Source organism: Pteropus medius, unplaced genomic scaffold (assembly GCF_902729225.1).
Source record: "Pteropus medius unplaced genomic scaffold, Ma_sr-lr_union100, whole genome shotgun sequence".
Lineage (NCBI taxonomy): Eukaryota > Metazoa > Chordata > Mammalia > Chiroptera > Pteropodidae > Pteropus > Pteropus medius.
Genome location: NW_024355990.1, coordinates 12,642,489 through 12,665,787, shown reverse-complemented (window position 1 = coordinate 12,665,787; position 23,299 = coordinate 12,642,489). Strand labels below are relative to the sequence as shown.

The following is a 23,299-nucleotide window of genomic DNA, read 5'->3' as shown; positions in this document are numbered from 1 at the left end:
AGACAGCACCGCGCACCGCGCACCGCTCACGGCTCACCGCGCACCGCGCACCGCGCCATGGGGGCTGCGTCGGGCCGCCGGGGGCCGGGGCCGGGGCCACCGCTCCCGCCGCTGCCGCTGCCGCTGCCGCTGCCGCTGCTGCTGCTGCTGCTGTCGCCGCCGTCGCCGTCGCCGCCTGCCGCCCTGGCCCTCGACCCCGCGCTGCAGCCCGGAGACTTTCCCGCCGACGAGGCCGGGGCGCAGCTCTTCGTGCAGAGCTTCAACCCGAAAGCCGAGCAGGTGCTGTATCAGAGCACGGTCGCTAGCTGGGCGCACGACACCAACATCACCGAGGAGAACGCGCGGCGCCAGGTGGGCGCGCGGGCCCGGGGCGGGGGCGGGGCCCAGGCGCCCAATCACAGGCCTGCGGCCGGTGCTGGGGGGCGGGGAGTCAACGCCGGGCGCGCGCCCCCCGCCCTGGGGCCCCGGGGAGCGGGTGGGGCTGGCGGGCCTCGCTCTCACTCCACGCACTCCCACCCCACCCCATCCGACAGGCGTTGGGTGGCCTGGCGCGGTGCTGGGCACATGGTCCGTGCCCACTACAGGAACCGTATGGATAAGGCTGGCTCCTCTGACACCGAATTCCCCCAGGCGGCAGCGCCCAGGGATGACTTCCGGCGGTCAGCGGCAGTCTTCGCTGAGGGGGCCCGCTCTGCTCTGGGTCCTGGTCCTCTCTGGCCTCAACCCGCCTCTCTCTCACTGATCCTGTTCCCCTCGTCACTGTCCATTCTCCCTGTCCTCCTCCTGCCTGTCTTATGGCCCCAATCTCTGCTCCACCGCTCCCTGGAGGCAGATTCTCCTAGTTCCTGCCCCTGAGGGCACAGAAGATGGAAATAGCCCTCCAGGAAGCCCTAGTTTCCAGCAACCCTTGGCCTTCCTCCCCTCCCTCAACACCATGGCCTCTCCCTACATAGACTCCCTTGCCTTCCTGGTGCCCACAGGAGGAAGCCGCCCTGCTCAACCAGGAGTTTTCTGAGGTCTGGGGCCAGAAGGCCAAGGAGCTGTACGACCCAATCTGGCAGAACTTCACTGACCCAATACTGAAAAGGGTCCTCAAAGGTGTGCGCATTCTGGGCCCTGCCAACCTGCCCCTGGAGAAGCGGCAGAAGGTGAGCTCTATGGACTTGAAAGGCAGAGGCAGAAGTTGTGGGGGGTCCTCCCGGTGCCCAGCTGTGGTGGTGCCGGTGGGGAGCCTGGCTGGCCGGAGCCCTGGGATCTGTAGGGGAAGCCAGTATGAGCATAGAATAGCTTCCTGAAGCATCAGTTTTCCTTGGAGATGGGACGGGAAGTTACTTTATTATATTAAAGCAAGTATTATGAAGTAGAAAGCAAAATTCAAGTAAACAGTAAAAGATGAAACAGGGGTTTTCAGAATTTCTCCATGGGCTGGTTTGGTTTATGGGCTTCCTTAGAAAGATTGAGAACTGAGAAGGCATCAAGGCCAGAGAGAGTGAGAGGGATTTGCCCTCACTGCGAGGTGGTGGCCAAGCTCAGACTTGAACTCTCCACCTCTAACTCTCCACCTTGTCTCCACCTCCACAGGCTGCTCTTTTGGGAGGGGAATCGGGTATACTAGTGATCAGAAGTGCCCCTGGTGCCACTGAGTGGCCTGTCCAAGCCACATCCCCTCTCTAGGCCTCCTTTGCCTTCTAGCAAAAAGAGGAGGGGTTGACCAGGTGATCCTGGAGCTGTTTGTCACTAACATGTTCTCAACTCTAACTCCCCAGTACAATTCTCTGCTAAGCAACATGAACAGAATCTTTTCCACTGTCAAGGTCTGCTACCCCAACAGGAATGACACCTGCTGGTCTCTGGACCCAGGTACGGCCCCATCACCACTGGGGCTCCTTAGCCCTTCCCCATCACCCCGCATCGAGGAGGATGGCTGGTGGAGAGCGTGGGTAAACCCAAAGGCATTGACCTTCAGCTGGGCGGGACTGTCAAGTGCCCCCACACCCCTGCTTTTCCTGACAAACTGACTTCTGGAATCTCTAGCTTCCACTTCCACCCTTTGTGTGCTTTGGCCTCTCCCACTGCCGCTAGCCTTCCTCCTGATTACCTTGATTTTACCTTTCATAGGTCCTCTCAGTCTCCCCAAGAGCCCTCCACAGGCCTTAGACCCCTCGTGGCTTCCACTTATACCCTCCTCCTCTCCCCCACTCCCCACCGCCATTTACTAGGCAACCTTGAGGTTAGCCACTGCATCCAATGAGCCACGAAGGGTCTGTCTGGGTTTCGGCCTCTGGATGTCCTCTTTGTGTCAACCACCTTAGATCGTCATTTACCTGGAGATAAGGACCCTGCCTGGGTGCTTGCCTCATCCCACCCAGCTTATTGGTTGCCTTTGGCTTTGGGGGTATCACTTTGTTGAGGAAGCTGGTGGGGATGGCGAGGACCAGTGTGGGAGCTCTGGTGAAGGCTGATGCTGAGTTCGATGTAGAAGTCTTCTGACACTGCTCACTTGTGTCTCAGATCTCATGCATATCCTGTCTATCTCAAGAAACTACGGCCTGCTGCTCTATGCCTGGGAGGGCTGGCACAATGCCGTGGGCATCCCACTGAAACCCCTGTATGAGGAGTTCACTGCCCTCAGCAACGAGGCCCACAAGCAGGATGGTGAGCATGCCCCATCCCACCCCTTGTGTGGGTGTTACCCTCCCCAGCTTGCGAGGTGCTCTCTCATCCTGTGTGTCCACTGAGCCCCAACCCCAGAGGCAGACAGAGCAGCTGTTAGGATGTCTCCATACACTGGCCCAAGGTCTTGCACAGACCATAGATGATGGAACCAGACTTGAGCTCCGTCTGCCTTCCACCAGGTTGCTGCTTGCCCTCACACGGCCCCTCCTGCCTGCCCCTCCAGGTACTCCTCCCCACCCAGCACTCACCTTTGCCTCTCATGCTCTTCAGGATCTATTTAGCTTGGAATTCAACCCGTTAGAAAATTGTAGACCAGCAACCCCCAAGCCATCTTTTCCACTAGCTGGCAGGTGCGCAGGCCCTGAGCCAGGAGAATGACAAAGTGGTAGCTGGCTGGGAGGCGGAGGTACCAGAGCCTCGGGCCTGAGCTGCCCCCAACCCCACCCCCTGCTAGGCTTCTCAGACACAGGGGACTACTGGCGCTCCTGGTATGAATCGCCCACCTTCGTGGAGGATCTGGAGCACCTCTACCATCAGTTAGAGCCCCTCTACCTGAACCTCCATGCCTATGTTCGCCGTGCACTGCACCGCCGCTATGGGGACCGATACATCAACCTCAGAGGACCCATCCCCGCTCACCTGCTGGGTAAGCATCTGGCCCCGCCTCCGCACGTCCTCGGGATCATCCTCATCATGTCGTGTTTCAGAGCACCGCACTGTCCTCTCTTACATACATGAGCCCATGTGGCCCACCCAACACCAGCAGAAAGCAGGTGATCTTTCTCATCGTCATTACCATTCCTACTTTCCAGACGGGGACCCTGAGGCTTAGGGCACAGAGGGCAGGGAGCTAGTAAAAGGCGGGGCAAAAGTCATACCAAAGGCTTAGACTCCAGGTCCAGGGAAGAGTAATAATAATCCTAGTGTGTGGTCCAGGAAGCCAGCCCTGTGGCCCTGCTTCAGGCTTGGAAGGTAGGGATCCTGGCCCCATCAGAAAGGGCCCCAGCAGCCTTGTCTGGGCTCCTGCTTGGCCTCTGCCAGCCCCCAGGCACAGAGCGCTCGAGACTGTGGGTGGGACTGATGTGGAGGTTCCTGGCCTTAGCCAGCTGAGTGGGCTTCTGCCCAGGAGTGCCCCGGGTGCAGGTGCCAGGGGCCCAGTATACTAGTCAGTGACAGGCATGGAGAACAGGCACTGGCTGGGCAGGAAGCCAAGCTCTCCGGCTCCCCTCCTCCGTCCAGGGGACATGTGGGCCCAGAGCTGGGACAACATCTATGACATGGTGGTGCCTTTCCCTGACAAGCCCAATCTCGATGTGACCAGTACTATGGTGCAGAAGGTAAGCTCAGGGTGGGCCAGGGTGGGGGCAACAAGAGGGAGACATGGGAGAGAGGAGCGAAGGGGTCACATGAGGGAGTTGGATTGGGCAGGGACCTCATTCCCTCCCTTTCTACAGAGCAGCAGCCTGGAGTGTGTGTACAAGTGGTGAGCAGGGGTCTGAGTCCTTGATGAGGTGTCAGCCCCTCCCTCCAGGCCCCCGCTGGTCGGGCATGAGGAGTCCACTTTGCTTATCCGCCATGGTCATTAGGGACCCCACCACTGGGAAGGGAGGTCACAGAGAGGAGACGCCCTTCGTGGGCAGGGAGCTGACCTGCGTGGGGGACCCGAGACCTGCCTCGGGGCAGCTGCAGTGAGCTCCCGGCAGCCGACCCCTGAATTATACCCACACTCTGCCACCAGGGCTGGAACGCTACACACATGTTCCGGGTGGCGGAGGAGTTCTTCACCTCCCTGGGGCTCCTGCCCATGCCTCCTGAGTTCTGGGCAGAGTCCATGCTGGAAAAACCAAGCGACGGGCGTCAGGTGGTGTGCCATGCTTCCGCCTGGGACTTCTACAACAGGAAAGACTTCAGGTCTAGACTCGGGATGAGGAGGGTTCTGGGGCTGCGGGAATCGGGCAGCCCAGGCACAGAAAAGCCAGTTCCCAAGCCCACCTCTCCCCCAGCCCCAACACTGGCTGGGGGCCGGTCTATTCCAGGGCTGCCCTTAGGCCAACTGCCCTCGGCAGCTTTGACGGGTAGTCAGCGTCAACTCTGTGCCTTGGAATGGAGGGGAAAGGCCTGAGTGTGGGGTGGGGCAGGGCCAAGGATCAGTTTGCTTCCACCAGCTCCTCCAGCCCCAGGGCAGTGTCCTCCCCATGCTCTGATTCCTGCCCTGCCCTTTGCCCCCTCCCCATCCCAGGATCAAGCAGTGCACACGGGTCTCTATGGACCAGCTGTCCACAGTGCACCACGAGATGGGCCACGTGCAGTACTACCTGCAGTACAAGGACCAGCCTGTCTCCCTGCGCCAAGGTGCCAACCCTGGCTTCCACGAGGCCATTGGGGATGTGCTGGCGCTGTCTGTCTCCACTCCTGCACATCTGCACAAAATTGGCCTGCTGGACCATGTCGTCAATGATACGGGTATGGGGGCGTGTAGAGGGCCCAGCCCAGCTCCACCCAGACCCCACTCCGCCCTACAGCAGGACCCCAGTTGCCCCTGCTCCCACCTTCCCCCCTTGTTTCTGCCTCACTGCTCCAGGTCAGGCAGGTTTGGGGATCTTCCTGGAGCCTTACCGCGCATGCTGAGTCCCGCGCACCCTCTTCCAAGCAGGGCCCCACGGTCTCGAAGGCCAGCCTTCCCTTCTCTGCATCTGCCCGGCCTCCCCTCTCTCCCGGCTCCTCCCCAGGCCACCCTGTCCTAGCTGGACTCCTTTCTTCTCTGACCTCTGTCTTCTCATCTCCCAACAGAAAGCGACATCAATTACTTGTTAAAGATGGCACTGGAAAAAGTTGCCTTCTTGCCCTTTGGCTATCTGGTGGACCAGTGGCGTTGGGGGGTCTTTAGCGGACGTACCCCCACTTCCCGTTACAATTTTGACTGGTGGTATCTTCGGTGAGTAAACAGGGACAGGAAGGGCCTAACCCCAAGAGCCCTCTGACCCTCCTGGGCGAGCCTCGCCAGTGCCAGGCCCCTCCTCTCTGATACTGTCTCCACCCTCGTACCCACTGTCCTCTCCTTTCCTGCACAGAATTCCTGCTCCAGGAATTCTCCCCCAGTTCATCAGGATGGAGAAGAGATGGCTGGGTGTGAATTCCTGCTTAGCAGCCTTTTCTGCAAAGGCTAAATCAACCCGTACGCAAACCTTAGATCCTAAGACATTTTAACCATCCTCTTGTAGAACTAAGTATCAGGGCATCTGTCCTCCAGTCGTCCGAAACGAAACTCATTTCGATGCCGGAGCTAAGTTTCACGTCCCCCATGTGACACCGTACATCAGGTACTATTGTCCCCCGCCACTTCCCCTTCCCAGTTCTGTCATACCTGTAGCCCCCTCACTCTACTCGATGAACCCGGGCCCCTCATTCCCAGGGCTTGTCCTCACATTCTTTCCTGGGATTCGAGCGGGCCTCCCTCCTGAGCCAAATGTGGTTCTCCCTTCTCCACAGGCAGGCCCTGGTCTGGCCTCTGCCCTGTGGGGAGCTGGATGGTACCTGGGCAAGGGACCCCCCCCCACCCCCCGCTGACTCCCGCCCTGTGCCTGCAGGTACTTTGTGAGTTTTGTCCTGCAGTTCCAGTTCCACCAAGCCCTGTGCAAGGAGGCAGGCCACCAGGGGCCACTGCACCGCTGTGACGTCTACCAGTCCACCAGGGCGGGGGACAAGCTCCGGTGTGTGGGGAGGGAGGGAGGGCAAGTGGGAGGGTAAGAGGAGAGGCTGCCGAAGGGGAGGTCTGGAAGGCAACTGGCTGTTCCAGTGGGGACACCGCAGGGCCAGCCCGGTGGAGGGCGCCGCTCATCCCTACCTCCTCCTTTCTCTCTCTCATCAAATATTTATTGAATGGGCCCAGATCTGAGGCCCCAGGAGCAGGCTGGCACGGGGCAAGACAAACGTGCCCTGCCTCCTAGGTCCTGGAGCCTCAATGCCACTGTTCTTACCGTCCAGTGTGGGGCAGAAGTGGCCAGAGGTGAGGCAGGTGGGCCGACAGCAGACACCAGCCTGAGTCCCGTGCTCACGGTGCCTGCCTTCCCTGACAGGAAAGTGCTACGGGCAGGCTCCTCACAGCCTTGGCAGGACGTACTAAAGGATATGATCGGCTCAGATACCCTGGACGCTCAGCCACTGCTCAACTACTTCCAGCCGGTCAGCCAGTGGCTACAGGAGCAGAACCAAAAGAACAAAGAGGTCCTGGGCTGGCCGGAATATCAGTGGCAGCCACCAATGCCTGACGATTACCCAGAGGACATTGGTAAACTTCCAAGTGAGGGTTGGGCAGTGCGCTGAGGCAAGTTCTCCATTGTGGACTCTGGACCCAGGCCCTGTTCCAGGTCCCCCTCAGCTCCCCTCAGCTCCCCTCAGCTGGGCCCTGGAGCCCAGCTCTGGAGGGCCAGGCAGCCACTTAGCTCAGCAGCAGGGCCCTGGGGTGGGGATGGGCCTATATTTTCCCCAGCATCCTAAAGAGGGTGTGCCCAGATCTGAGGCCCCGTGGGGCCAGCTGACCGGCCACACTGCTCTATGAGGTCACACTGCAAGCTCAGCTCTTATTGGCAGGGGGGTGGTGGCTGCAGGGCTCTGCAATCCTGCGGCCATGGGCCAAGGTTGGGCTGCTCCAGGACTGCCCAGCCTCCTCTTCCTCCTGCTCTGCTTTGGGCACCCCCTGCTGGTCCCCAGCCAGGAGGTCACCAGCCAGGTGACAATTGACCAGGGAACAACCAGCCAGGCAACAGTCAGCCAGGCAACAACCGGAAGCCAGACAACAACTCACCAGGCAACAACCAGCAGCCAGACAACCCAGAGCCCAAGTGGGACCAGCGGAGGGCTGGGGCGGGCTGTGCGAGGTGGGCGGCAGGGGGGCGTGGCGGCTCCTCTGCCCATCTGCAGGAGAGGGCAAGGGGAGGCCTGTCTGTTTCCCTCCACTCTGTCCCACAGCCCTGGTGACTGACGAGGCCGAGGCCAGCAAGTTTGTGGAGGAATATGACCAGATATCCCAGGTGGTATGGAACGAGTATGCGGAGGCCAACTGGAACTACAACACCAACATCACCTCAGAGGCCAGCAAGATCCTGGTAGGGGCCCTGCCCACGCCCACGCCCACGCCCACGCCCGCACGCAGACACAGACACGCAGACACGCGCACACACACGCTCCGGGCCCCTCCGCCCAGGGCCCAACCCTCCAAAGCCCGAGGCAGGGCAGGGCGCCCCCTCCCTCCCTCCCCTGTGTCATCTCACGGTGAAGAGGCTGTCGGAATTTGTGAAGAATCCAAATGGAATACTTAGAACTAGAACAATGCTCACTTTCAGATTTGGGTGGGCGTACACTCAATGCCTAAACAAGTTGTCTTTCATTAACAGTCTGTTGTTAGTAAAAGAGTGATCTGTGCACAAATAAGTGATGCCAAAGTCAGCTTTTGAAAAGAGTGGAAGCCCATTTACCATCATACCCTTCCCTCCAACCCCGTTCCCCACCTGTGTGGTGAGCACAGATTAGACCAAGGCAAGCCGCGGGGAACCAACGTTTCTTAAAGACCATCTGCCCACTGTTCCTGGGTGCTTTATATCTGTTGCTTCGTTTATTCTCCAACAGCCTTGCAAAACCCACGATCTTATTCCCATTTTACAGATGGGACCCCGAGGCTCAGGGAGGCCAGGATGCTAACACCAACCTGCCTCCATCCTGATAGCCTTTAAGATACAGGGTGCGGGGCCTCTTCTCTACCCCTGCCAAGGCGTGTCCATGGGCATCCGTTGAGAGACACAGACTGCATCCAGGACATTATACACAGTCCAGGCCAAAGAGGGTCTTTATAAACAATGACAACAACTTGACAAAACTGTCTTCCTCACTGCCACTCCCAGTCCCTTTGGCTCCCCGCATGGCACCTCCTCCTCAGGGGTCTCTCCAAAGCTTCTGGGCCTCACAACACGGTTACCCCTGTGCCTTCAGCTGCAGAAGAACATACAGATGGCAAACCACACCTTAAAGTATGGCACCCGGGCCAAGCGGTTTGATGTGACCTATTTCCAGAACACCACCATGAAGCGGATAATACACAAGATTCAAGACCTAGAGCGTGCAGCGCTGCCTGTCAAGGAGCTGGAGGAGGTGTGTGGCTGGAGGGAGCAGGAGGTGGGAGGTCCAAGGTCAAGGCCAGGTCCTAGCTTGAGGGAGCTAGCCCAGTGCGGGGATGGGGCACGCTGCTGCCTCTTCCTCGATTTATCCAGCTGTGACATCTGCCATATCAACATGCACCTACAGAATTACTGGGAAGGCAGCACCTTTGGGAACACGCTCCCCCAGCTCCAGAGCTTCCCCCCACTGTGACGGTGCCCAGGGGAAGCAGGCAGCAAAGGGGTGCAGCTTACGGCCTCTGTTCTTCTTCCCACAGTACAACCAAATCCTGCTGGACATGGAAACCACTTACAGTGTGGCCTCTGTGTGCCACTCCAATGGCACTTGTCTGCAGCTAGAGCCTGGTGAGCACACATGGAAGGAGAAGGAGGGGCTGGGACAGGCTGGCACAGTATTAGGGGTGCTGACCTATGAAAGGGGGCCCAGGCACTCCTACCTTGTGATTGCAGCATGCCCAGGAAACTCACCTCCCCGTTTTCCACCAGTGGGGCTTCTCTGCCACCACTTAGACCCAGCACCCACTTCCTCTCCACCTTAATCCACTGCCCGCCCTCGGATCTGCCCATCTGCGCCCTCTGGGACCCCTCCAGTCTCTCCCATGCTCTTTTCCTCCCTGCACTCTGCTCTTCAGAGCAGCCCGTATCTCAAATTTGTCTTTCGAGGCACTCCACGCTCATTTCTTGATCCTATCCAAGGCTTCCCTACCTTCCTGGGCCCTTCTCTTGCCCCCCCAGAAACCGAAGCCACAACCTGTCGAAACCACTTCCAGGGTCCATGTTGTTCCCACTTCACTCCCTCTACCGCCACTTCCTGCTGGAAAGAGTGGACCAGCTCTTCCTCATCCCCTTTCTCTTACCACACTGGCCGGTCCTTCTTACCTTCTCCTCTTTGAAAGAGCTCACCCTGGACACCCAAGTACCTGCACACAAATCCACTCCCCCCTCCCTCCTGACCCAGCCTTCCCAGGGTTGGGGAGCCAGAGGCGTAAGCCTTCTTCCTGAGGAATCTCCACCCAGAAACAACCTCTTCCTGGCCCTCTGCCCAACTCCCACATTAGAGCAATGACAAATAGAAAGGGAAATGGAAAATAAACAGGAGGGAGAAACAGCTTTCCCGGGACAGGGGTTTGGCCTATGGGTTGTGTATGTGAGTATGCACGCAAAGTGTTGGGGGGGTGTGCCCGCGTGCATGTGCATGTGCGTGTGCATGCGTGCGGGGTGCGTGTATGTGCGTATGTGTCCGCGTGTGTTTATGGAAAAGAGCATTGAAGGGAGTGTAGCCCTCAGCCCCTCCCACCCCAACAATTAGCTGCTTAATCGAGGGCCGGGCCATCAGGTCACTGCCATTAGTAAAAATAAGAAACACCCACAAGAACAGGACACTCACATCAGCAGAGGGCAGATGTGAAATTCTCAAACTACAGTTTTTCCAAACTAAATTAATTTGAATGTACTTTCTCTGTGAGAAGGAGTTACCACGTAGCAAGTCAGATAATGAGGTGTGGATGGCCGGGAATGCTCCCCAAAGTTGTCCAGCTCAGGTCAGGCCTGGGCGGGGAGGGAGCCACCATGAGTCTCTTGGGGGCTTCGGAACCGACACCCGAGTTCATGCCATCCTCAGGCCAGCTCTGTGAGGGAGACGTCCGCTCCGTGGAATCTGTACCGGGGGGCCTCACAAGCGGTCAGCGGCTTTGACAAGACACAAATCCAGAACTTCTGGCCCCCTGGTGATGCCTGGGTGGTTCTCTGTGCTTCGTCTTCACGGCCCTTCTTTTATTCAATCCAGTTCGATTCATTTGTGAAAGATACCCTTGGGCCCTGTGGGGATAGAGAAATGAACTTGGCCCACTCCCCTACTCAGGGGCCTCCTGTCCCCAGCTTGATTTTCATTGCCCTGTGAGTAGGGCCGGCACTTCGTAGATAGGTAACTGACAAGGTAATTTGGGGGTCAGTGGGAGACTAGAACAAGAACAACTCAGGTCTTATCACCTCCAGGCCACTTCTCCGAGGCAAGGGAAATGAGGGGGGATGAGTGGGAAGCAGCAGTGCTCTGGAATCCGCCGTACAGCTTTATTCCAGCTCTGAACTTCTGGGACTGAGTCCACCTTAGAAGGAGCGGGGAGGTGGGCCGCGGGCTGGGAGCTCAAGCCATTCAACCCCCACCCTCCCCAGATCTGACGAATCTGATGGCCACATCCCGGAACTATGAAGAACTGTCATGGGCATGGAAGGGCTGGCGAGACGAGGTGGGACGATCCATCCTCCCTTTTTTCCCCAAATATGTGGAACTCTCCAACAAGGCCGCCCGGCTCAATGGTGAGTCCCTCCCATCAATATGACTAGCTCTCTGGTCCCAGCCCCCCTGGGACCCTTAGACAGGTCCTCAGAGCCTTTAAGCCTGGTGAGAAGGAGGTCGCTGGAGGAGGCAGCGGGTTCGGGGGGGGTGCTCAGGGAATGCCCAGGTGTTCGGAGAGCTTGGCTGTGTCCCCTCTGCAGGCTACACAGACGCAGGGGACACGTGGAGATCTGTGTATGAGATGCCAACCCTCGAGCAAGACCTGGAGCAGCTCTTCCAGGAGCTGCGGCCGCTCTACCTGAACCTGCACGCCTACGTGCGCCGGGCCCTGCACCGCCACTACGGGCCCCAGCGCATCAACCTAGAGGGCCCCATTCCCGCGCACCTGCTGGGTGAGGGCAGGTGCTGGCAGATGTCAGTACGAGGGAGGGTGAGGCGAGGCCAGAGCAGGGGCAGGAGCAGAAGGGTCTGCTGATGGCACTTCGGGCTGGAGGAGTGAAAAGACTTGAGCCTGGAAGGAACTTGAGCCTGGAAGGAACGTCGCAGAGGCTGGAGTGGGGCGGGGTGGGCCTGGATGTGGGCGGAAGGGCCCCCGGCTTGCAGATCCACGTGGTGCAAGTCACCGTGGATGGGGCAGTCGGGGCGCTCACGATCTTGCCACAGGGAGACCACATCACCCATCCTAGCTCAAGACGGCATGATATGGAGGGCGAGGAAGGGGCTGTGAGTGGGAACTGAGGCCTCCGCAAGGGGTGGCATGTGAGCGAAGCCTCGGTAGATGAGAGGTTCTGACAGATGGAAAATGTAGTGACAGGGCAGACACACCGTTCAGGCCCGGGGGGTCAGCAGGACAGAACCCCGAGGGTGTAGACTCACTTCAACTTTCTGACCCTCTTAGAGATCGTAAATTCAAATGCCTTGAACATGTGATGTAGATAGTGGAAGACAATAAGGAATGGTAGGGTAGAGGCCACCAGGCTCCTGTCCCTGTTGGGCCGCCGGGAACACGTTCCTGGGGGACTCGTTACTGTAAGCAGAGAGGCCAGACAGAGCCACAGATCATTTACAAACCAAGAGAGAGATCCCAGAAGCTGGCCTAGCTTTGGGTCTAGTTCCCATTCAACCTGGAGGGTCTTTGCAGCCCAAGATATCAGCTGTCCTTGATCCCCGTGTGGTGAGACCAAAGAACATCAGAGTGGACATCATCTTGATGACTGAAAAACACAGACCCTGGCAGGGCAAGCAATGTGCCCAGGTGGCCTGGGGGGCTGAGGCAGAGCTTGGGCTTGGAACTCAGCCCCTGGGATGCGAGTGGCCAGGCACTGGTTGGAGCTGCTTGCACGCCTGCCTACATGCTCGCCGCCGCCTCACGCCTCTCTCCCTCTCTCCCTCTCTCCGTCTCTCCCTCCCTCCCTTCCTCCCTCTCACTCACTCTCACTGCTTTGTACTTTGGACTCCACTGGGTGTCAGCTCAAACTCAAACTCCTTTAGCTGTGAGAGACTCTCTACTTCGAATCTAATTTTCTGGACCTTTCCACTCATTCTTAATATCTTCTTTTTCTCCAGTCCTTGAAAAGTGACCTCTTCTCATGCCCTAAATGCAGAGGCATCAACCTCTCCGGGGTGGTTCTTGCCAGGTGACTGCATAAACCAACCTCGGGCAACATGGAGGGGACAAAGTAGTGGCTGGTCAGGAGTACGGCCTGACTGCCTGCCCCTTTAAACCCCAGCCCCCTCACTTAAGAGTCATGGGCCCCGGGGAGTTACTTGACACTCAGTAGGTGGTGGCCATTTATGGAAAAATGCTCCAGGGACCCAAAACTTCTACACTTGTACATAGCTGCTAGTCACACTGGTCTTCATTGCTCAGGGACAGTGAGGACCACCTTGACTCCCTGATGGCCAGCAAGGGTCTCACCCGTGAACCAGGAAAGTAATGAACTTGTGGGCTCAAATGCCCAGCATAGTTTGCAAAGAGTAGGAGCTCAAGAGACACTGTGATGATCCGCAGGGCTTGGATCTGCTTGCGCCGCCCTGCATGGTGGTGCTGAGCCTAAGGATAACACCTATCTCTCCTCTCTCCACCATCTCTTACCCTACCCGTCTCCAGGGAACATGTGGGCACAGACCTGGTCCAACATCTATGACTTAGTGATACCCTTCCCTTCAGCCCCTAAGATGGACGCCACGGAGGCCATGATAAAGCAGGTCTGCACCTGCTCCTTGTACTCCAGCTCCTCCAAGGTGGCCCCAAGACACAGGGAAAGGGAGGCGCCTGCTGGGGTGGGAGAGGGCCCTCTGATCCAGGAGTCCCTCTCAACTGGGCTCTTTTCCAGTCCCCTCCCCGCTGCGGCACACAGTCTGTCCGCACAGTCCCCGGTTTTGTCAGAGCTCCTTCTGTTTGCAGGGCTGGACACCCAAAAAGATGTTTGAGGAAGCAAACGATTTCTTCACCTCCCTGGGGCTGCTGCCTGTGCCCCCTGAGTTCTGGAACAAGTCGATGCTGGAGAAGCCGACCGATGGGCGAGAAGTGGTGTGCCATGCCTCTGCCTGGGACTTCTACAATGGCAAGGACTTCAGGTGTGTCCAGGCTGCAGCCAGGGGACCTTATCCTGAGCCCAGTGGGCAAGGGGATGAGCCAAGTAAAGCCTCCATTTCTGTCCCCTCTCAGCCAGAGCGAACAGAAATGGGTGCAGGGGCCAGAGCTTAGGATGGAGGGTCAAGAGCATGGGGCCTGGTCCCAGGCTGGCCATGAGCTTCCGGCAGGGAAACCCCATCCACCAGGCAAGGGTCTTCCCAAGTGCCGACCTAGCCTGGTCAGTTGTTGGCACCTAAGGTTCCAGTCTTGGGTGTTAGCTGCCCAGGCTTCCCTCACTCCAGGGTGGCCCCTGAATACAGCTGGCCCTCTCCCTGGGTGCATGTGCCTTGACACAGGAAGGCACATGAGGACGTGAGGTGCTTTGCACAGATCTGTCCTTACCACTGATGGAAACTCAGAAGCTGTCTTCATCAGTGGATAGTGTCCCAGTTACCTATTGCTACATAACAAACCACCAACACTTAGAGGTATAAAACAGCCATTTGATTATTCTCATGATTTTATGGGTCAGGTAATACACAATGGAAATGGCTCATTCCTGCTCTGCAGTATAGGAGACCCCAGCTGTGGTAGCTCTGATGGCTAGAGATGGCTAGATATGGCTGGAGAGCTTAGTGGGCCATCTGTCTGAGGCCGTGGTTCTGGCTATTGGTTTGGTTCCTCAGTTTTTCTCCATGTGGCACATACTGGGGCTGGAATATTCAAGTTGGCTTCTTTACTCATATGTCGATTCCCTGGGCTGAGATGGCAGGACAGCTGGGGATTGGCGGGACATCGCTCTTTCCCAGCTAGCTTGGGCTTCCTCACAGTATAGCAGTCGGGCAGTCCAATTTCTTACCTGGCAGCTGGCATCCCCCATAACGAAAACAGAAACAGCCAGGTCTCTTAAAGGCTAAGTCCACAATGAGCAGAGTCACTTCTGCCAGATTTTATTGGCTAAAGCACATCACAAGGCCAACCCGGATTCGAGAGAAGGGAAAGAGACCCCCCCGCCTCTTGAGAGAGGGACAAAGATGATCTGCCACAGTGGACGAAGTGTGTCTTATGAGATCTGTGACACAGAGAGCCTGGAACAAACCAGATGGTTCACCGGGTCACCTGGCCTTGGGCCCTTCCTTCAAAGCCATGAGGACTACAGCTGTAGGGCTGGGCAGAGCCAGACTCGAGTGGGGCAGCTCTCTTTTGTATAGGAGTCATAGGGGAAGGTGGACAGACACGCAGCCTCCTTGTAACCAGGACACAGAGCAGCTCTTCCTCTCCCGATGGAGTGGCAGAAAAATGGGGTCGACTGGACTGAAGGGCTCTGCTTAGATCCCAGGGGGAATTTCATTGGCTCACGAAAGAGAATGAGGAAGGACGAAGAGGGAAGTGGAAGCTCTGGCTTGGATGGCTCTGCCGATGTCATTTCGGTCCCGGCCACGAGAAATCACGGGTGGCTGTGCTTGCTGCCACTGGCCCTGCGGGATGCAGAACAGCTCCAGTACTGTCGTTTCCTTCAGGAAGCCTCAGTCTTGGGAGAGCCAAAAACGTGCACGAGAAACCACAGGACTTCTAGAAGGTCCTGCACTGGCCATAACCAAGTGTCCCAATGCCTCTAGAGCAAGTAGTTTGCATAGTTAGAAAGCAACTTGGCCATGTGGGCTGGAGCTATTCGGGGAAGTTGGAGGCAGAGGAGTGGCCAGAATAACTAGACTTTAGGGGCTTCCAACACCCAGATTCCCTCCTTCTCAGGCTTACTTCATAACTCCTTTTTTTTTCCTTCTCATAATGCTGTGTTCCTGCTTATAGCGGTGATGGGGGTCTGCTCTGTATGCAGTAAGGACAGCAGGTCCCTTTGCCCCACGGTTCTTCACTGTCCCCTTCCACACCTTTTCCCTCCTCCCAGGATCAAGCAGTGTACCACCGTGAACATGGAGGACCTGGTGGTAGCCCACCATGAAATGGGCCACATACAGTATTTCATGCAGTACAAGGACTTGCCTGTGACCTTCCGGGAGGGCGCCAACCCCGGCTTTCACGAGGCCATCGGGGATGTGCTGGCCCTCTCAGTGTCTACCCCCAAGCACCTGCACAGCATCAACCTGCTGAGCAGCGATGGTGACAGCTATGGTGAGAGAGGAAGGGGAGATCCTGGCGGGCAGAGGGACCACAAGGGGCAGCGAGCTTGGGAGGTTGGGAAGAGGACTTAAAGGCACATAGGCAGAGGTTAGGGCAGGGTAATGGGGAATGAGAGGGCCACCAGCAGGGGGTTGGGGGGATGAAACCCATAGACCACCCCAAGAGGCAGGTCACAGGACCCAAAGAGGTACAGCCCACTCCTCCCCTGTCCACCCATCACAAACGCATCACGGCCGAGCTGCTAGCATGTGGCCGGAGGCAGGCGTAGATCTGACAGTGGGCTCCCTTCCCTTGGCAGAGCAAGACATCAACTTTCTGATGAAGATAGCGCTCGACAAGGTCGCATTTGTCCCCTTCAGCTACCTCATCGATCAGTGGCGCTGGAGGGTCTTTGACGGAGGCATCACCAAGGACAACTACAACCAGGAGTGGTGGAGCCTCAGGTCCTAGAACATTCCTCTGGGGTGTGTGTGGAGGAGTCTCCATGGGTGTCTGTGCATGCCCGTGTGTGTGCGTGTGCACATTGTAAATGTGTCTGAGTATATAACATCTAAGTGTGTATTTGTGTGTGTGTGTGCATGTGCACGTGAGTCTTTGTGAGTGTGTAAATGATAGGGTACGTAGGGGGTGGTTGTGCACAGAGGGGTAGCATGCCAGAGTCTCGAGTGCCCAGTGTAGCCCCAGGTGCTGGGACTGTCTTTCAAGTCAAACATGCCAACCCTCCCTGGCCTGACTCTCCCCCAACCCTCCCTCCAACGCATCTTCCCTTTTGACAGGCTGAAATACCAGGGCCTCTGCCCCCCGGTGGCCAGATCTCAAGGCGACTTTGACCCGGGCGCCAAGTTCCACATTCCTTCAAGTGTGCCTTATATCAGGTAACAAGGGTAAGGGGCGAGGCCCACTCAGCGTTTAAACGGCCGTCACCGCCATGTCAGATCACGGTGACCTGAAGGGGCCTGGCTGCACGGCACACTGTACCTGGGCCACTCACCCGTGACCACAACTGACCACAGTTTCACTCTTTTGGTATGACAAGAGCCTCTCCCCTCCAGACTGTTAAAAACAGAAACTCTACTATAATCGGCTAATGGTTATGGGACCGTGGTTGGGTAATGAACATCATCAACCGTGACCCATGGCTAAGTCACAGCTTGAGCACGGTGATGCTGTTTTGTTGTTGTTGATTTTTTCTTGACAAAATTGTGATTCCTTTACTATATGTTGAACGTATTGCCTGCGATGTAATTTGAGTTGTACCGAGAAGACCTCCTAGGCACTGAAATTAGGATGAGAGACTCAGTTAGATTGGGAGGTGGTGCTGAGAAAGCATAGGGTCACGGACAGGGAGACAGATGGAACTGGGTGCGAATCCTGTCTCCACTCCTTCGCTTCTCCTTGAGCAGACCCCCCAGTGTCCATGAACACCAGTTTCCTCGTCTGTGAAATCTCATTTCGCAGGATAGTTGCAAAAGTTAACTTCTTAACATACTAATACATAGCAGGCCTGGGAAATGGTGGCCATAACACATCATTATTAAAAATACTCTCTGAAATGGCACGTGTCAACACACCAGTGCCATGCGTCATGCAGCCACAGCATGAAGGTGTCCAGGGCAGCCCTTTTCTTTCTGTGTGCTGCAGGCCAGGATGGGCGATTGTAGGATCTGGAGTCCTCCCGGGAAGTAGGTATCTGGGGAGGCCTCAGGGTGGGGTTCCAGGTGCCCTGGGGCTGCAGGTGGCCCAGGCCACCTGTGAGGCGAAGCACAGAGGGCAATGAGGGCTTGAGCCCCTCTAGCCCTTGCCTCCTGTGGTTCCTGGAAGCCCAGTGAAGGGCTACCTACCTTCTTACCCCAGTACCTTGCATGATGTCAGCACATAATCAAGACCTGATAAATAAGCGTGGGGAGAATGAATTGTGTCCCCAGAAAGTCTGCTCAGCAGCAGTGGGCAAGGGACCAAGGAGACTCAAGGGCACCTTGGAACAGGTCCGACCTTGACAGTGTGCCAGCATGACCTGTAGGGAGGGCCTTCACTGGCCTTCTCGACTGGTTTCTGGGCTTCTAAGCTAGCACTCAGTATCACACAGAAGCTGCCCATGTGATGATTAGCTTTCAAGCTTAGCGTAGATAATTCCCTAGGCAGGAGTGGGCAAAGGAGACTCATTCCCAGTTCTGACCAGGAGCTTTGGCAAAGTACTTTTAAGAAACACCAGGAAAGTCAGTGGCACATGGCTCGTGCCCAGCATTCAAAGTGGGAGGACTGTGCTGCTTGTTCGGGACATTCAAATCCTCTGCCAACTCAGAGATTGCTCTGGCCTTGACCAGCAGATTTCTACCAGGGAATCCCTGCTGCTGTGGGATCAAGGAGGTGATTCAGGCTGGCTTCCCTGCCCAGACTGCTTGCCAGATAGATGCGACCCTTTGGGACACTTGGCCTCTACTTGCATATACCCCAGGGATGGAGACCTCACTACCTCTAAAGCTTCCTACTAGACCTTTGCAGGGCTCTGTCCTGACCCTATTCCCCAAGTGACCTCTGAGCTCCTCAGCACAGGCCCTCCTGAAATGTGAAGGGAGCCTCTCTCTCGGGTGGGAGGCGTGGAAGGGGGGACCTCGATGACTCTGAAGGCCAGGGTGGGCTCACTCTGACATCTTGGCTGCAGTGGGAGGGGGGGCAGGGGGCACCCAGGCTCACGGCAGCCCCTCGCCACCCAGCCCCACCCAGTACCTCCCTCCCCTCCAGGTACTTTGTTGGCTTCATCATCCAGTTTCAGTTCCACGAGGCGCTGTGTCAGGCAGCTGGCCACAAGGGCCCCCTACACAAGTGTGACATCTACCAGTCCAAGGAGGCAGGGAAGCGCCTGGCGTGAGTCCTTCCTGACCTTCTTTTGACTGTTTTTCACCCTCTGCCTCCTCAGCCTTGAGGGGTCCTGTGGGGCTCTTCTGCAAACACTGCCTTTTGGGGGCTCAGGCTGGGAACTCCACCTGGCACAGGTGGAGCCTGTGCCATCTGCCCTTTCCAGGAGGGAACCAGAGCTGTCTGGGCCCAGACCATCCCTCCCCACCCCAGACTTGCTCAGGCCCTTCTAATCCGAAATATCCCAAAGGGACATTGAGGCTGGCAGGGGAGGTTTAGAGGATGAGTATTAGGCTGAGGCAAGGGGGGCAGTGAGTCCCCTGACCTGTCCTCTGACTCGGTTTCCCTTCTCTGGTGCTCTCCCCAGGGACGCCATGAAGCTGGGCTTCAGTAAGCCCTGGCCGGAAGCCATGAAGCTGATTACGGGCCAGCCCAACATGTCCGCCTCAGCCATGATGAACTACTTCAAGCCACTGCTAGACTGGCTCCTCACGGAGAACGGGCGGCACGGGGAGAAGCTGGGCTGGCCTCAGTACAACTGGACACCAGACTCCGGTACCACCACCACCCCCACCTCAGCCCCGGGCCGGCCCCCAGAGCTCACTCAGGACCAGGCCCCCTCCCCAGCTCAGGCAGGTTCAGTCTGACCTCCCAGAGCAAGGATAGGGAAGCCAGCCAAAGCAGGCCCAGCCCCTTCCCACCCGCCCCCATACCGCCCACCGCCCTGCTCTCCTTGCTTCCCCTGCCCAGCTCGCTCGGAAAGCCCCTTCCCGGGCCACGGCCGCGTCAACTTCCTGGGTCTGAACCTGGAGGAGCAGCAGGCCCGGGTGGGCCAGTGGGTGCTGCTCTTCCTGGGCGTCGCCCTGCTGGTGGCCACCTTGGGCCTCACCCAGCGGCTCTTCAGCATCCGCCACCACAACCTCCGCCGGCCCCACCGCGGGCCCCAATTCGGCTCTGAGGTGGAACTGAGACACTCCTGAGATGACCAGGCCATGTGGGCCAGCCGGGAAGCATCCACCACCGAGAGACCCGGATGGGGACACACGGTGGGCTGAGGACCCAACACTCCTCTCACAGCTCACCCCAGCCCACCCTCCTCCTCCTCCCGCCCTGTGCCTCCTCTCCATTTCGCCTCCAGTCCTGTGCTAAGAATCCGTCCTCCAGATCCCGAACCGCGGTGACCCCTGTTCCCCAATCTCCAGGCACCAGGCCACCTAACAAGGAACCCCCCCACCCCAGCCTCTCTGTGAATACAATTAAAGGTCCTGCCCTCCCATCTGAGTCTGTGTCCCTCACCGGGAAGCCAGGGACGAGGTCGGGGATGCTCTCCTGCTTCCTGGCAGCCAAGCAGGTCCCTTCAATGGGCGTCTTCAGACTCCTCCAAGAAGAGCCTGGGAAAATGACCCCGCGCTCTGGCCCTGGCACCACCCAGCAGCGCCCACGCCTGTCTTCCCTCCAGCCAGGCAATCGGCCAGTGTCCTGTCTTGGCAGTCAGTCCCTGCCCAGCCCAGGCACCAACCCAGGAGGATTCTGGGAAGCAGACATCCTGAGTTTCTGGCCTCACATTCCCATGTGCTTCAGGAGTCCTACCCCAGCTGTTTCCATAAATAGCTGGGGCTCCCAGATGGAAGGCTCCCCTGGGGGAGAGTGCCTTGCCTGTGCCTGACTCATTGAAGGTACAGAACTGGCCCCATGGTCCCCTCAACCTCCTGCCTACATCAGCTTTATGTCCACTTGTGTAAGTGGACAGATCCACTTGAGTGTTGCCCTTGGGGACCAGGTCCAGGTCCCTTCTCCGTAGCTGGAGAGGGGCCCTAAACGCTGGAGCATGGTAGTAGCTGGCGCCCATGTAGGAACAGCTGCCGGAGGCTACCCCTGCCTGTCCCCCAGTGCATGCCCTCACCCTGAGCCTCCTCTCAGAAGGCCAATATGGGTTTGAGGGAGTATCATTTTGAGGGACATTTTTATAACTTTTATCGACATGTTTATCATAGAAAATTTGTAAAATACAGAGAATAATAAAATAAAAGCCCTTTATATCAATATCATGAGATAAGCACTGTTGACATGTTGGTGTCTATCTTTCCCGCCCTTTTTTCTCAGCACATTTTATTTTAAACGGGATCACACTGTACCTACAGTTGTGTTGTGTATCCTTTTTCCAAGGAACATGGCTAGATGTATTTTTCAGATATTTAAATGTCAAACCTAGAACCTGGCCAAATGGAAGTTGGTCAGTTTTCTGGGGCCAGAGGCTTCCACTGCCAGCCTGGCCCCCTCTGTCAGGACCCTCGGCCTCAAGCCTCTTTCCAGCTTTGTTGAGGCCCAACCCCTAATACCTGTCCCCCAATCTCCTTTAATTTACTTTTTCCCCCTCCACCTCCAGCTGCCACGTTTATCTGTGTTTGTGTCTGTGTCTGTGTCTGTGTTTGTGTCTGTGTCTGTGTGTGTGTTTGTTGCACATAGATTTGGTTGTACGGGCCTGTTCCACGAGGCAGGATGTGGAGTTGAGGTATTTGGGATACGCAAGAGTATGGAAGTTTACAGTTACTTAGGACAATGGAATTTATAAACAAATCCTCTAAATAGTTCCAAGCCTCTCCCACAATAGACTCCATTAATTACCCTCTTCCCCACCCTGATGTTTTGAAAGCTCTTTGTCTGCCAGACAAAGGTCATCTTCACATCACCCTCTTTCCTATCTCTATGAACTGCAGAGGCTCATGCTGCCAGTGAGAGCTCGTGAGCAATGTGAAGGAACCAGCTTTCAATGCCCACAGGTCTGAGCTGCAGAATGAGGGCAAAGAAACACATTGTGGTCAGCCCAATCAGCCTTATCTACTAGGCCTTTTGAAATATTAAAATTGTTTAGACAGATATTTCTGCCTCTTTGGGTGAGGGAGGATGTAGCCCTGTTTACCTGGAAGGTGGCAAAGGAAGGAAGAGGTGGTGACAGCAGGAATAGAGGCTGTTCCAGCACCTTCTACTGGTGGCCTGAAGCCTGAGCCCTTCCCCGTGCTGTGCCTGCTGGGCACCTACTCCTGGGTGACCAGCTCACTCTTACCTACAGGGGCCAAAGGTAGTTATGGTTACTGAACAGTTTCTCTGATCTCTCCAGCACCTCCCAAACCTCACTTCGGTGGATGAATGGAACACGAAATACTATTCAGCCCTAAAAAAGGAAATCTTGCCATTTGCAAGAACATAAATGGACCTCGAGGGCATTGTGCTAAGTGAAATAAGTCAGAAAAAGACAAATACTGTACGATTTCACTTATATGTGAAATCTAAAAACAAAATACAAACAAGAAAATAAAAATGAACTTATAGAGAACAAATTGGTAGTTACCAGAAGTGGAAGGAGAGAGGGTGGATGAAATGGGTGAAGGTGGTCAAAAGGCATAAACTTCCTGTTATAAGGTAAGTTCTGGGATATAATGTCTCTCACGGTGACTATAGTTAGCAGACAAAAAATACTGTTTGATCAAACGTGTCTGTATGCTTGAAGCAGGAAGAGGGACTTCCCTAAGAGCTCAGTCTGCCAGTTAACCAGAAGTGTCATTGATTTTTTTTCCTTGTGTTTTAAATAAATTTTGATTATAGTCTACGGCCATGCCACTCTGAACAAGCCCAATCCTGTCTGATCTTGGAAGCTAAGCAGGGTTGGGCCTGGTTAGTACTTGGATGGGAGACCACCTAGGAAGACCAGGTGCTATAGGCGTAAAAAAAATTAAAAAATAAGGGATTGTAAACTGACAAGGTCCTTGCGATCTGCGAGGTCAACCAAGGGTTGCCTTGCCTAAAACAAAATTAAAAAATAATAATAAAATAAAAACTTTTGAGTATAACATCATATTTGAAGGATGGTTTGGTCAGTTTCTCCGGTAATGATATCAGCTTGTGTGAAGGGGTATGAGGATGTGGATGCACTGGGCTGAGGAGTGTGAGTGAAGGAAACACAGGGCGGAGGAAGTGGGGCTGTGGAGGAAAGTGAGTCTAAGAAAGGAATCCCCAAGTGAGATCGATGGGGCTGGTCTCCCCAGACTATACGTGTCAGGCTACCAGGGAGTCACTAAAGGCTGGCAGAGAGCTGGAATCCTGGCAGTCGATGCTCGCACCAGGCTCAGGTATCATAGACGTGCACCATGAATGGACGGTGCCAGCCACACCTCCCTTCCTACACCCCTCACAGCCCTCTGTCTCTCTTTTGTTCTTCCCACTGACTGCGAACTCATAATCTCTGGGGAAAAAAGTGTAAAGACAAGGGACAGAGAGGAAGGGTCTTGCACAGCCCTGGAGATGATCGCACATCCCACAGAGAGAAAAGAGCCAAAAATGCGAACAAAGGCGGTCAAATCAGAAGAACATGGAGACAACTATGATTCCGGAGTCCAGAGACTCAGAGATGTCACTTTCATCCATCCATCCATCCATCCATCCATCACCCCCATCCACCTGCTCAGAGGTGATTTCAGCCTGTGAAGGGAGGGGGTCTCATCAATTCCTAGTCAAGGTCCAAGGATGGCTCCAAAGCCAGGGAGAAGTGAACAAGCAGAGTGGAACAGCTCTAGCCTAAAAGTCAAG

General features: G+C 56.2%; 1 protein-coding gene and 1 pseudogene across 2 annotated transcripts; both read left to right on the top strand.

The window, feature by feature from the left end:
* The first annotated feature begins 42 nt into the window (after nt 1-42).
* Nucleotides 43-19,991, top strand: LOC120599965 (angiotensin-converting enzyme). 2 transcript variants are annotated; one of them, XM_039859122.1, is made up of 25 exons: nt 43-351; nt 981-1,148; nt 1,767-1,860; nt 2,512-2,655; nt 3,131-3,322; nt 3,916-4,013; nt 4,415-4,587; nt 4,916-5,139; nt 5,467-5,611; nt 5,898-5,996; nt 6,264-6,386; nt 6,753-6,964; nt 7,645-7,781; nt 8,662-8,820; nt 9,104-9,191; nt 11,019-11,162; nt 11,343-11,534; nt 13,253-13,350; nt 13,550-13,722; nt 15,627-15,850; nt 16,158-16,302; nt 16,636-16,734; nt 18,602-18,724; nt 19,083-19,270; nt 19,466-19,991. In XM_039859122.1, the coding sequence occupies exons 1-25, from the start codon at nt 58-60 to the stop codon at nt 19,693-19,695; spliced, it is 3,966 nt and encodes a 1,321-aa protein (XP_039715056.1). In that variant the 5' UTR covers nt 43-57; the 3' UTR covers nt 19,696-19,991. The 2 variants fall into 2 exon arrangements, with proteins under 2 accessions (XP_039715056.1, XP_039715057.1); XM_039859123.1 differs by lacking the exons at nt 43-351; nt 981-1,148; nt 1,767-1,860; ... (7 more) ...; nt 6,264-6,386; nt 6,753-6,964 and adding an exon at nt 6,993-7,517.
* Nucleotides 19,992-22,317: 2,326 nt separating this feature from the next.
* LOC120600501 (uncharacterized) lies at nt 22,318-22,436 on the top strand (annotated as a pseudogene).
* Nucleotides 22,437-23,299: the final 863 nt, after the last annotated feature.

Coding starts and splice junctions, on each gene's coding strand:
- LOC120599965 (XM_039859122.1), top strand. CDS start 58: ATGGGGGCTGCGTCGGGCCGCCGGGGGCCGGGGCCGGGGCCACCGCTC. Junction 11,535..13,252: donor CATTCCCGCGCACCTGCTGG/GTGAGGGCAGGT, acceptor ACCCGTCTCCAG/GGAACATGTGGGCACAGACC. Junction 15,851..16,157: donor CAGCGATGGTGACAGCTATG/GTGAGAGAGGAA, acceptor TTCCCTTGGCAG/AGCAAGACATCAACTTTCTG.